Source organism: Syngnathus floridae, chromosome 2 (genome assembly GCF_059516105.1).
Source record: "Syngnathus floridae isolate MCC-2025c chromosome 2, RoL_Sflo_1.0, whole genome shotgun sequence".
Lineage (NCBI taxonomy): Eukaryota > Metazoa > Chordata > Actinopteri > Syngnathiformes > Syngnathidae > Syngnathus > Syngnathus floridae.
In genome coordinates, this window is record NC_142414.1 from 5,211,551 (window position 1) to 5,224,516 (window position 12,966).

Consider the following 12,966-nt stretch of genomic DNA (forward strand, 5'->3'; position numbering starts at 1 on the left):
CAGACTCCAGAGGTTGAACTGACTTAGAGAACAACTTAAAGTTTCCCAGCATTACCCTTGTCTTATCTTTGGTCAGTCGAGGCCAGGCCTTCCCAATCTCAGCTTTTCGTAAACAACACATCACAGACCGGTCAGTGCGTCTGTGTTTAGAGTCCTGTATAATGACAAAGACAAGAGCTTGGAATTCTGCAACACATTTAGCATATGGCCCAAGATCCACACACTACATAAATGTGACACACTCACTTTTGGCTCAATCTCCCCAAAAAGTTCCACAATATTCTGATGTTTGATGTTATTTGTTCCACTGGCACAGCTGTGTTAGAATGACAATAAATTACTATAATAAAATCAAATCAACACTTGGCAAAAAATAGAAAAAACTCACCTGAAATCAAGTATAGTCTTGTTAAAACGCACATGCACGTCTTTACTGTCTTCCACGCAGAACTCTATAAAGACAGAGTCCCGTCGGTCGTACCATTTGGCTGTTGCAGGCTGCCTGTATTATCCGCCCCCCCAGCCACACACACAAACATTAATAAGTCATTGCATGTGCATTACATTTTAGTATCAAGCGCAACTAACCAGACTAATTTAATCACGAGTATAATACGAGTATTTCTCTTGCTATAATCAATTGTGACAATAATATACATTTAGCAATGCTAGTGTCTAAAGCACAATGACCAAAGCACTTCCTCTTTTTTTGATATTGCAATATTATTTGTGAATATGGCAAAAACAAAAGTAGGTTATCAATTTTGCGCTACAAGTGGACTTATTCAACAAATGAACATCACTAACAAATTCATACTGTACAGAACAAAACAGAACTATTTGATGGGGGAGAGGTTTTGTTTTGTTTGTTTTTAGAGTAGTGAATTCATCGTTGGCTGGAAAAAAAAACTTGTCCAGGTTGTTTGCTCATCAAATGTTTCACTAAAAAGGGTCAGTAAATCAGCATGGAGAAGTGATTAAATGATTATGTCCCAAATTTGGGACATTACCATGTGTGACAACAAAAATGTCATACATTCTGGATTCATTACAAATCAACTGAAATATTGCAAGCCTTTTACTATTTTAATATTGCTGATTATGCCATACAGCTTAAGAAAACGCAAATATCCTATCTCAAAATATTAGAATATGATGAAAAAGTATACTAGTAGGGTATTCAACTACCGTAATTTCCGTACTATAAGCCGCACCGGACTATAAACCGTACCAGCTAAAATTCAGGGATATTTTAGTTTTTTTCTTACATAAGCCGCACCGGACTATAAGCCACACGTGCACACGAGTTTTTTACAAAGAAAGACAGTACACAGAAAGCCTTTTTAAAGTTTGAATAACATACTTGAACATGTCTTTCTAAACATTGCCTGTGACGCAGCAGTAGTACCGCAGCAACACGGAAGTGCGCACGCGAGTTATTAACAAAGAAAGACTGGACGCAGAAAGCTTTTTTAAAGTTTTAATAACATACCTTAACATTTCTTTCCAAACACTGCCTGTGATGCAGCAGTAATACCGCAGCAACACGGAAGTAACACAGCACTAATAGGGTTTGATTAAATAAAACATACCGGTAAAAGTCACTGAGACGCAGCGGTAACACAGCAGCAACACGGTAGCACAGCACTAACAGGGCTGATTAAAAAAACATACTAGTAAAAGTAAAATAAAGAGCTTCATCGTCTTCATCTTCCTCCTGTGCACTGAAACCAAAGTCAAAGTCAAAGTCAAAGTCAGCTTTATTGTCAATTTCTCCACATGCCAAAGACACACAAAGAAACCGAAATTTCGTTCCCCCCTATCCCACGGTGACAAGACATGGCTCACAACAGACAAACAAGTAAACAAGTGTAATAAAAGCGTGCTGAATAAATAATGAATCAATAACACAACAATAAATAAATAAATAAGAGGAGCAGAAAAAAAAAAGGAGCAAGTGCGCGTACAGCAGACATTCCCGAAAATAGCGCAACAGTGCCGCACGCTACGCAGAAGGGGGTAGCGAGTTCAGGGCCCTAACAGCCTGGAGAAAGAAGCTGTTGGCGAGTCTGGTGGTGCGGGAGCGCAGGCTCCTGTACCTCTTCCCAGAGGGCAGAAGGTCAAACAAAGAGTGAGCCGGGTGACTCACATCTCTGGCAATCGAGGTCGCCTTGCGGGCGAGATGGGAGGTGTAAATGTCCTTCAGGGAGGGGAGCGAAGCACCAATAATCTTACCAGCCGTATTCACTATGCGCTGCAGGGCCTTCAAGCTCTGTTCAGTGCAGTTACCACCCCAGACAGCGATGCAACTGGTGAGGACGCTCTCAATGGTGCCACGATAGAATGTAGACAGGACTGCCTGAGGAGCACATGCACTTCCTGCGGAAGCTCAGGCGGCGCTGAGCTTTCTTTGCCAGTGACGAGGTGTTTGCGGACCAGGAGAGGTCCTCACTGATGTGCACCCCCAGGAACTTGGTGCAGCTTACCCTCTCCACCACAGCACCGTCGATGATCAGCGGCAGGTGTGTTGTGTGACCCTTCCGGAAGTCAACAATGATTTCCTTGGTCTTATTGACGTTCAGCAGGAGGTTGTTGTCCCTGCACCACGTGGTCAGAAGGTCAACTTCCGACCTGTACCGAGTCTCGTCGCCCTTCGTGATGAGACCCACCAGAGTCGTGTCGTCAGCAAACTTCACTATGCGGTTGTCCCTGTAGGTCGCAGTGCAGTCATGCGTCAGCAGGGTGAAGAGCAATGGACTGAGCACGCAGCCCTGGGGGGCCCCCGTGCTCAGCGTGATGCTGGCGGAGATTTTGTCGCCAACACGCACCACCTGAGGCCTCTGACAGAGGAAGTCCAGTAGCCAGTTGCAGAGGGAGGTACTGAGGCCCAGCTCGTCGAGTTTGCAGATGAGTCGCTGCGGCACAATGGTGTTGAAGGCAGAGCTGAAGTCCACTAACAGCAACCTCACATATGAGTCCTTTCTCTCCAGGTGGGTGAGGGCCGAGTGGAGGGCAGAGCAGATGGCATCCTCAGAGGACCGCTTGGCACGGTACGCAAACTGGAAAGGGTCAATGGTGGGGGGGAGAACGGACTTGATGTGCTCCATGACCAGCCGCTCAAAGCACTTCATGATGATGGGCGTCAGTGCCACAGGGCGGTAGTCATTGAAGCAGGACGGTGCAGGTTTCTTCGGCACAGGAACGATGGTGGCAGCCTTGAAACACGAGGGGACGATGGCCTGCTGCAGGGAAACGTTAAAGATGTCCGTGAAGACACCCGACAGCTCCCCAGCGCAGTCCTTCAGCGCTCGACCCGGGATGTTGTCAGGGCCCGCCGCCTTACGGGTGTCAATAGCGGCAAGCGGCCTCCTCACAACGTCGGCAGAGAGGCGCAGGGGCTGCTCGTGTGGGGGGGGAGTGGTCTTCAGCGGGCAAGTGCTGTTCTGGGCGTCGAAGCGAGCAAAGAAGCGGTTCAGATCGTTCAGCAGACGGACGTCGCCCTCACAGCTCCTCGGCGCGGGCTTGTAGTCCGTGATGGTCTGAATGCCCCGCCAAAGGCTACGTGCGTCCTTGCTGTCCTTGAAGTGGGTGGAGACCTTGCACGAGAACGCCTTCTTCGCTTCTTTGATGCCTCGGGACAGGTCGGCCCTCGCTGTCCTCAAGCCAGCCTCATCCCCCGCTCTGAAAGCCTTGTCCCTGGCCCTCAACAGTCTGATGACAGCCCCCGCCAGCCACAGCTTCCAGTTCGCGCGAGTGACGACGGATTTCGAGCAAGTCACATCATCGATGCACTTCGTGATGTAAGAGGTAACATAGTCAGTATACTCCTCTATGTCCGTCCAATCGTTGTAGGTGGCTGCCTGCTTAAACAAGTCCCAGTCAGTGGTGTCGAAGCAGTCACAAAGTGCATCGGAGGCACCCTCAGGCCACACTCGAACCTGCCTCCGAACCGGCCTGGATGCCTTTACCAATTGTCTGTATGCAGGCAAAACGGTGAGATGGTCAGAAAGCCCCAGATGGGGGTGGCTTTGAAAGCTCCCTTTTGCGCCGAGTAGACTAGGTCCAGGAAGCTGTCTCCACGTGTCGGAAAAGGAACATGCTGGTGAAGCCTCGGGAAAACAGACTTCAGGTTGGCATGATTGAAGTCTCCAGCGAAGATGGTGAAACCGTCAGGGTGCGCTGTTTGCTGTTCACTGACAGCCTGGTACAGTTCACCAAGCGCCGCGATCCTGTCTCCTTCGATGTTGGAAGGCGGGATGTAAACCGCGACTAGCAGAATCGCGGTAAATTCCCTCGGCAGATAAAAAGGACGGCACTTAATGATCACAAACTCCACAAGCGGCGAGCAGTGCTTACATACCACCACAGAGTCCCGGCACCATTCTTCTCGGATGTAGACGCATATTCCACCTCCTCGCGACTTTCCCCCTCGTACAATGGCGCGGTCCGCCCGATAGCACGCTAGCCGCTCCAGATCCACAGCAGAGTCCAGAATGTTGTCACTCAACCAGGTCTCGGTGAACACGAGCACACAGCAGTTCCGCACCGTCCGGTTCGTAGACCTCAGCAGGCGAACGTAATCCATTTTGTTGTCCAGCGATCGAACATTCGCCAGAAGAATGGAGGGCACCGCCGGTCGCGCTGGGTTGGCCGCCAGCCTGGCCCGGACGCCTCCGCGCTTGCCTCTCTTCTGCCTCCTCGCACACCGTTTCCGACGGCTCCCAACCGGGGGACGAATAGCGGGTGAGGTCGGCGACGTTTCAGGACGTAGCAGTCCGAGCGCCTTTAATGTCGACGCTTCAAAGTCCAGAACGCCGCAAAACCCACTTCTGCCGATGTCAAGCAGAACCTGCCTGCTGTACTTGTAGCACGGACGAGACAAACACACAAGACTGTCGGACGACCACTCATTAGACGAACAAATCACCGTACTGACGGGACAGAGAGTGGCCGCTGCGTGTGCACGCGCCGCCATCTTGAAAGAATCGTCTATATACATCGAAGTCTTCCTCAGTGTCCAATTGGAATAGCGTTAGATATCCTTCGCCTCACACTTTCTCAGTCTCTCTTTCGTCGTCGCTTTTATGCATTTCTTCGAGTGTGATGAGGGTCTGTTCATGCTAATCTTATTCATGCACGAAGCGCTAAATTACATTAAACTCGTGAGCGACACGTATAGCTCCAGAGTAGACGGGACCACGAAATAAAGACAAGGGTGCAGCAACACAATGTCATCAACATCGACTGCCTTTAGCTTAAAAGCGGCATCCTATGCATTTCTTTTGTCCCCCATAATGACGGTTTGTGTATAAAAACTTCCTTTCAGTAATGTCCGTCTTGATCGCGTTCTGCGTGATACACGAAATGTTCAAAACACAAACTAGCACGTCTTCTTCAGCGCATTATCTCTTCTTCGTCTGTCTCGCTCTTGCTTCCTGCTAGAGCGCCCCCTGGAGGCCGTAAAAATCCATAAATACACCACGCCGCCATTTAAGCCTCAGGGTTCAAAGTAACCTTCTGAATAAAATGCATTAAAAGTTCACATTCATTACAACTTGTTTTTGGTGAGCAAAATGTCAGAAGATTTGAATTTAAATGCTGATTGATTGGGTTTTAATACAATGCAGATGGTCCAAACAGCGCCACTGCTTTGTGTAATCTCTGAGTCACATGGCAGACTGAGAGAAAAGGTTTAGAGCACAGGTGTCATACTCAAGGCCCGGGGGCCAGATACGGCCCGCCACATCATTCTATGTGGCCCGCGAAGACAAATTGTGCATCAAATTCGTGTGTCATTAGTAGAATTGCAAATTGTCTTCACTTTTAATAATATCTTTTTTTTAAAATATTTGACCGGTTTTTACTCGTCTGATTTGAAAACGAGTTATTTGTCGGTTTGTTTTGTAGCTTTTACTGTATATAATATGAGGTGCTCATACATTTATTTGGGTTGACAGTCATAATGGCCCTCCGAAAGAAGCGATGACTACAATGCGGCCCGCGAAAGAAATGAGTTTGACACCCCTGGTTTAGAGCCCTTTGACACAGGTCACCTAGCGTGCATTCCTACTAAAGCTCATAATAGTCACAAGCAAGACAGCCAGAATAAGCAGCAGTCATAGTAGTGTTTCAAAATAGTATTTTTGTTGTTGTTTTCTTCAAGATACCGCACAACAGTGGTCCACAGCCTTTTTACGAGTGTATAAAAGTGATGAAGTCATCGCAAAAATCACGAAAAAAAATCTTATATAAGCCGCACCTGACTATAAGCCGCAAGAAGAAAAAACAAGAAGTGTGCAGCGCAAGTAAAGTGGCCTATGAGTTTGAGCCTGTTGCTTCTAAAGACAAAATCAAAGAAAGACACAAAGGAAGGCCAGCAGGTGAGTCTTCGAGGTTTTTCAGTAAGACCTGTTGTTTTGTCCTGCAAAGTTTGTCCATTTCATTATCAATCAATTTCAAGCTTGGACTTGCCTGCGAGTCCTTTGTTTTCGCTACATGACTAGTTGCTTTGTGAAGAGAAGAGCTAACACAAACGTTAATGGTCGCGAAACATTGATGGTAGCTTAAGTGAATTTGCTTCAAATTCCAAAAAGTTTGTGTCATGACGATGCATAGTGTATGTAGTGGTTTTCTTAAATAAATAAAATATCAAGTGAATAAAATCGTTTTGAAAGTTTATAACAGCACATACATAAGGCATGTAACTGCCTACATTTAAAAAGGAAATGTTTACATTTCACTCCACGAGCTGGCACACTTTACCCGGCCGCCTGAGCAGGATTTGTACTTGTTCTCGTGCGATTCACAGCAGCATAATGCTAACAAGACAGTTGCCGGTCACGGCGAAATAAACCAACGTTTTACTGTCAAACATTGTTGTTTAACGTGACGAGCCAATCCTGACACTTAACACTTCCGCTCGTAAGCACGATTCTTTAAATTTGATTGAATGACGTTAGCTTGATAGCTAAGGTGAAGGCACCACATTTAAAATAAATCGACGACGAAACAAAACTTTGAGACATTTTTCTTGGGAGGGAATACGGTGAAACACCAATACTAAATGCGCCGTTCAATTTGATGATTTATGCATGGACTAGTTTGTGCTTCTTCTTTTTGTCCCGAAAGACACGTGTGTTTATTATGAATACACAAATTCGGCTGATCATGTGCTAGCCCTATTATCTACTTGACCCGCAATGTTCACAAAGACTGATAGCCGTAAGCAATGCCACCTTTAAAGTAAACACAACACTTACATTTTCTCTGTGTTTGCAATATAACTCCCTCGTTGAACAGTAGTATCGACAAATAGCGATATATGTCGACTTGTGAAGCCTAGCAACAAGATAAGCGAGACATAAATCGCTAACGGGTTCCAAATATCGCGTAGTTTTGGTATTCTCGCGTGAGGTGCCGTTTGCGCCATTTTCTCCCATTCCCTCGCGGTCGTCACCATAGGTATCTATGCAATACGCCGCAATTGGTAGATTATGCGTCAGAATATCCGCCATCTTGTAGCAGGCATTGAGCAATGATGCCGCTTTAGTGTTGTGCTTGTTGCACAAACCGTCAAACATTCATGAATATACAGCGTGGGATTGTTTTATTTCTGTTTTTAGTAGATATAATAAAATCTGTTTGCATCCATCGATTTTGATGTTCCTTGACGGCAGTGTTGGGAAAGTTAATTTTCCACATGAACTTGTAGCCAGGTGATGCTATCACCCTGTAATCTCAAATATAAGAGAAAATTGCTTGAATTGTCGTTTTCTTTAATAAATTGAAACAAAAACATGACTATGGTCCAGAATGTGTAAACACAAACAATCTGCTGTAAGTGCCACACTGAGACAGGAATCTAAGGATGTACAAACAATGTACAAAACATTTAAAGTAACATTATATTTGCTCTAACTAACTTTTTGTTTTTAGTGAATGTATTATTTCTTAACTTGTGTGCCCCAAGAACCAGAAAACGTTTAAATTTGAGACATAAAATTGCAAAGGGTACAAAGCCCAAATAAATTACTAAAACAATCAATTAAAAAAACAATTTCATTAAGAGTAATTCGTGTTCCAACGCCATTGAGAGCACTACAACTTCTCCTAAAATTTCTGAATGCTCTCATAGGATGATACCTTATGGTTGCCCTTTGACAAGAAGGGGCGAGTGGGGATGCTCATTGCGTGACATAAGTTTACATCGACTCCATAAACACGTTGCATTTTAAAGATGCTTGAGCCATGCGACTGTTTATGGCAGGGCTTGCCAAATCCATTTCTCCTGCTTAATTAAGCCTTGTTTAGAGTGTGTTCATCAGGGTTTTATTTTAAAGTCTAAGGATGTACTCAGACCTGATTGTGTGGTCCACTTTAAATGGACCAGAGTTCGATTGTAACGCTGGTCCGGACCTTTTGTGCAGGTGTGAATACATGCAAACGAATCCTGGTGCGGATTAAAGAAACAGACCGTGACCCACTTTGTAAGGCTTGTGTGGGTCTTGATGATTCAATGTTTCTGAGAAATGTTCAATCCATCTGGCATTTTGCTTTTCTTAAAATGTTAATGTCTTTCCCTGTTTGATCTTGATCAGGGCACTGTTTGTGTTGGAGTTCTTGGAGCCAGATAGCTCTTTCACAATTATATAAAGTGTCCTTATATCATTCGTACTTTCCCTTTGTTCTATATTTATGGCTTGGTCACTTTTCATCTCTTGCAGCTTTCCTTTGGTTGATCATCGCCCATGTTTCTTCAGTATTCCACCTTTCTTTGAATTTTGCTCTTCTTTTGCCAATGGTCTCTTCAGCAGACTCTTTTATTGCTTCACTGAAAGTTTGCCAGATTACTTCAATGTCTTCACTCTGTCGAAGCAGTTCAAATCTGTTTGTAATTTGATCTTGAATTCTGTGGAAGTCTTGGGGTTCTTCAGCTTTTCAAGCTGATAGTCTTGACGGTTGCTTCTTCGGCAATTTCTTCAGTTTCAATTTTAGTTTTACACAGACACAAGTGTGTCTGACTTCATAGTGTGTCTGACTTCATAAGACCAAGTCGGGTTGTTGTGATGCGTCTAGTGTGTTGGTGGAGTGCCCAGTGCATGTCTCTTCTCACTATCAACCCTCACCGCTGGCTAGCAGTATGCAAACGGGAGAGCCGAGTGCGTAAGGCTCTCCCTGCCAGTACATAGCCTCTCTAACAGCAAGCCCAATGTAGTAGTGACTCCACGCGGCGACACATGGTAACTGGGTACAACACGGACCCAGGCTAAACTACAAGGGACTCGGAGGAGGTTTGGCCCCTAGACGTGCGGCACGCAGGCCCACCGGTGTGTGAACACACCCTGGTGCCCACGAACCAGCCCCCAACTATGGGTTAAATAGTACCACTGCCCAGTGGGTTCCTCAGGAGAGGAATGGGCTAAGGGAGTCAACCCCTACAGAAAATCAATTTCCCCTTGGGTTGGTGTCAGGAAGGGCATCCGACTGTAAAAAGTTTTGCTCCAAAATATTGTCAGTATGACTAGACAAACGCAGGAGAGGCGGGGTACAGCCTTAAGTACCCCGTGGGCATTTTCATCAGCCTACGACAAAAAGAATGATGGAAAAGGAGGCCAAACCGCAGGTAGATTATATGACGGCCCCCAGCCCGATGGACTGCGGGGAGGCCTGAACCGGAATAGAGAGGGGCAGGAGGCACGTGTTAGGGTGGCTACATGGAACATCGGTAGCATGTCGCGCCGATCGGGGGAGGTGGTTGAGGCTCTACACAGGAGAAGGGTGGATGTCTGCTGTGTCCAGGAGTCGAGACGGAAGGGTGGAAGTGCAAGGATGCTGGGTGCAATCGGCAGAAGGTACAAGTTCTTCTGGCAAGGCTGCAATGAAGGGACTGGTGGTGTCGGAATACTTATCGCCGAAAAGTGGATAGATCAAGTGCTAAGCATTAGCAGGGTAAATGAGCGGATCATCTTTGTGAAGTTGACCGTTGGGAAGCACCTGACAAACGCAATTTCAATCTATGCCCCTCAAGTTGGCAGAAGTCAGGACGAGAAGGATGCGTTCTGGGACAAGGCCATCATGGTGCTGTCAGGGATCCCCAAGAATGAGGTTATAATTCTGGGAGGTGATCTGAATGGACATGTGGGGAGGGAGTCAGATGGCTTTGAGGGGGTACATGGGGGACAGGGGTACGGCATGCGGAACGCAGAGGGAGGGAGGATCCTGGAGTTCGGCGATGCACTGGAGCTGGTGCTGTGCAATACGCTTTTCAAGAAGGACGAAGCCAAATTAGTAACATACAGTTCAGGTGGCTGCAAGACCACAATAGATTACATCATGGTCAGAAAGGAGGACCGCGTCCTGGTCAGGGATGCCAAGGCAATCCCCGGAGAAGAGTGTGTGTCTCAGCATCGCCTAGTCATCGGAGACCTAACTCTGCGAATCAAGAAAGTGGGGGCTAAGAAGCTTCCTCCCAAGTTGAAGGTGTGAAAGCTACATAGCGCAGGGAATAAAAACGAGTTTAGGGAGAAGATTGAGCATACAGCAGAAGAAGTGTAGGAGATGATGGAGTCGGGTGGTGTGGATGGCAAGTGGCAGGCAATGAAGAAGGCTCTGCTTGAAGCTACAGAGTAGGTGTGCGGATGGTCAAAGGGTAAAGCAAGACAAAGAGAGACATGGTGGTGGAATGACAGCGTCGAAAGAGCGGTGAATGAGAAGAGGAGGTGCCATAAAGTATGGAAGAAATCTAAAAGGGAGGCAGACCGAGCGCGGTATGTAGAGGCAAAGAGGGTGTCACGTACAGCAGTGTGGGAGGCCCAAGAGACCAGGAGGAAAGAATTCGCAAGTGAATTGGAGAGTGAGAGAGGACAAAAGAGCTTCTTCAAAATAGCGAAGCATATGGTTAAGGAGAGGCGTGATGTGACCGGTGCAAACTGTGTGAAGGATGAGGATGGCAACATCGTGACAGACAACAGAGGAGTGAAGGAAATATGGCGAAGGTACATGGAGAAGCTGCTGAATGTGGAGAATGACTGGGATGGAGAGGTGGGATGCGACGAAGTGGAGGGTGAATGTTGCCCGATCACGCGAAGAGAAGTGGGGAAAGCCATGAAGGCCATGAAGGATGGAAAGGCAGCTGGACCATCTGGAGTGGTGGCAGAGATGCTAAAGGCAGCGGGAGACGTCGGTGTGCAGTGGATGACTGACCTGTGTAACAGTATCATCTCTGAGGGAAACATTCCGGGGGACTGGACAAGAAGCGTCCTGGTGCCTCTATTCAAAGGGAAGGGGGACCCACTCACATGCGGGTCATACAGGGCAATAAAGCTGCTGGAGCATGGAATGAAGCTGTTAGAGAGGGTGTTGGAAAGAAGGGTGAGGTCACGGGTAGAGTGGACGAGATGCAGTATGGCTTCATGCCTGGTAAAGGTACAACAGACGCAATTTTTGTTATCCGACAGATGCAAGAGAAACACCAGGAGAAGAGGAAGAGGTTGTACTTCGCTTTTGTTGACCTGGAAAAAGCATTCGACAGGGTGCCAAGGGAGGTGGTGAGGTGGGCCCTAAGGAAGTCGGGCGTGGAAGAGGGACTGGTTAAGGCTGTGATGGCTCTCTACTGCAGAGCATGCACAGCTGTTAGAACAGGAGTTGGCGACAGTAATGAGTTTGAAGTAGGGTAGGGGTGCACCAGGGATCAGTGCTCAGCCCATTACTGTTTGCTATCGTGATGGATGTGGTATCGAGGGAAGTGAGGGGTGGACTACCATGGGAGCTGCTCTACGTGGATGACCTGGTATTGATGGCTCACAGTCGAGAAGACCTAGCTGGGAAACTAGTGGCCTGGAAGACATGCCTGGAAGTGAAAGGAATGAAGGTGAATGCGGTAAAATGAAAGGTCATGGTCAGTGGTGCTGGCCTGGGAGTGATACCGCAGTCAGGAGCATGGCCATGTGGAGTTTGCGGGAAGGGAGTGCAAGCTAACTCTATCCGGTGCAAGGGTTGTCAGAGATGGGTACACCAGAGATGCAGCGGAGTAAAATGCAGCCTACTAACTGCAAGTGAGACCTTCCAATGCAAGCGGTGCAGGGGAGAAATCGCCCAAACAGACCCAGCTGAGCAAGAGGGGCTCATAGTAGATGGGGAGATGTACGAGGTCGTGGACAGCTTCTGCTACCTTGGAGACATGCTTAACGCTGATGGGGGGGTGGACCTAGCAGTGACCACAAGGGTGAGAAGTGGGTGGAAGAAATTTAGGGAACTCATGCCCTTCTTAACATCTAAGGCCCCATCCCTGAAGATGAGAGGCCAAGTGTACTCAGCCTGCGTCAGAAGTGGTATGACGTACGGAAGTGAGGCATGAGCCCTGAAAACAGAACAAGAAGACAAACCGAACAGAGCAGAAATGAGGATGATTAGATGGATGTGTGGTGTGTCAATGAGGGAGGAAAAGACCAGTGCAGAGCTGAGAAAGAAGATGGGAGTGGAGGCCAAAGTGGATGTGGTGAGGAGAGGCAGACTGCGATGGTACGGACATGTAGTGAGGAAGGACGAGAACGACTGGGTGAAGAAAGTTATGTCGTATAACGTAGAGGGAACAAGACCCAGTTCCCGACCTAAAAAGACCTGGCAGACGACCGTGGTAGCCGACATGAAGGCATTCGGCATCAACCACGAGATGGCCATGGACCGTTCCCGGTGGAAGAAAGCCATATCGGGAATCCAGTCCAACCCAGCGGCGCCTGGAAAGCGGACTTTAAACCGATGATGATGATGATGACAGACCAGGTAGTGATCAGTGTAAATGTCTGTTCCTCTGCAGGCTTTGACATGTGTCAGTGATGACTGCCATTTCTTAGAAATGCACATGGAGTTGATTTCATACAGAGTTCTTCCATCTGGAGATCGCCAGGTCTTTTTGTGTATTTCTTGGTGCTTGAAATAGGTATTTCCAATTGTGAATGCATTTGCACC

The 12,966-nt window shown here is 47.3% G+C and overlaps 1 protein-coding gene across 3 annotated transcripts in view; it reads right to left on the bottom strand.

The window, feature by feature from the left end:
• LOC148401320 (prostaglandin E synthase 3-like) overlaps positions 1–12,966 on the bottom strand; it is a 40,152-nt gene that overhangs the window by 15,300 nt on the left and 11,886 nt on the right. For 2 of the 3 annotated variants that reach the window (XM_088369836.1, XM_088369837.1), the window contains exons 2-4: positions 389–502; positions 247–316; positions 56–154 (exon numbers count right to left, since the gene is read on the bottom strand). In XM_088369836.1, the coding sequence (XP_088225962.1) occupies positions 56–154; positions 247–316; positions 389–502 (283 nt within the window). The remainder of the gene's footprint in view (positions 1–55; positions 155–246; positions 317–388; positions 503–12,966) is intronic. The other variant, XM_088369838.1, reaches the window with a different exon arrangement.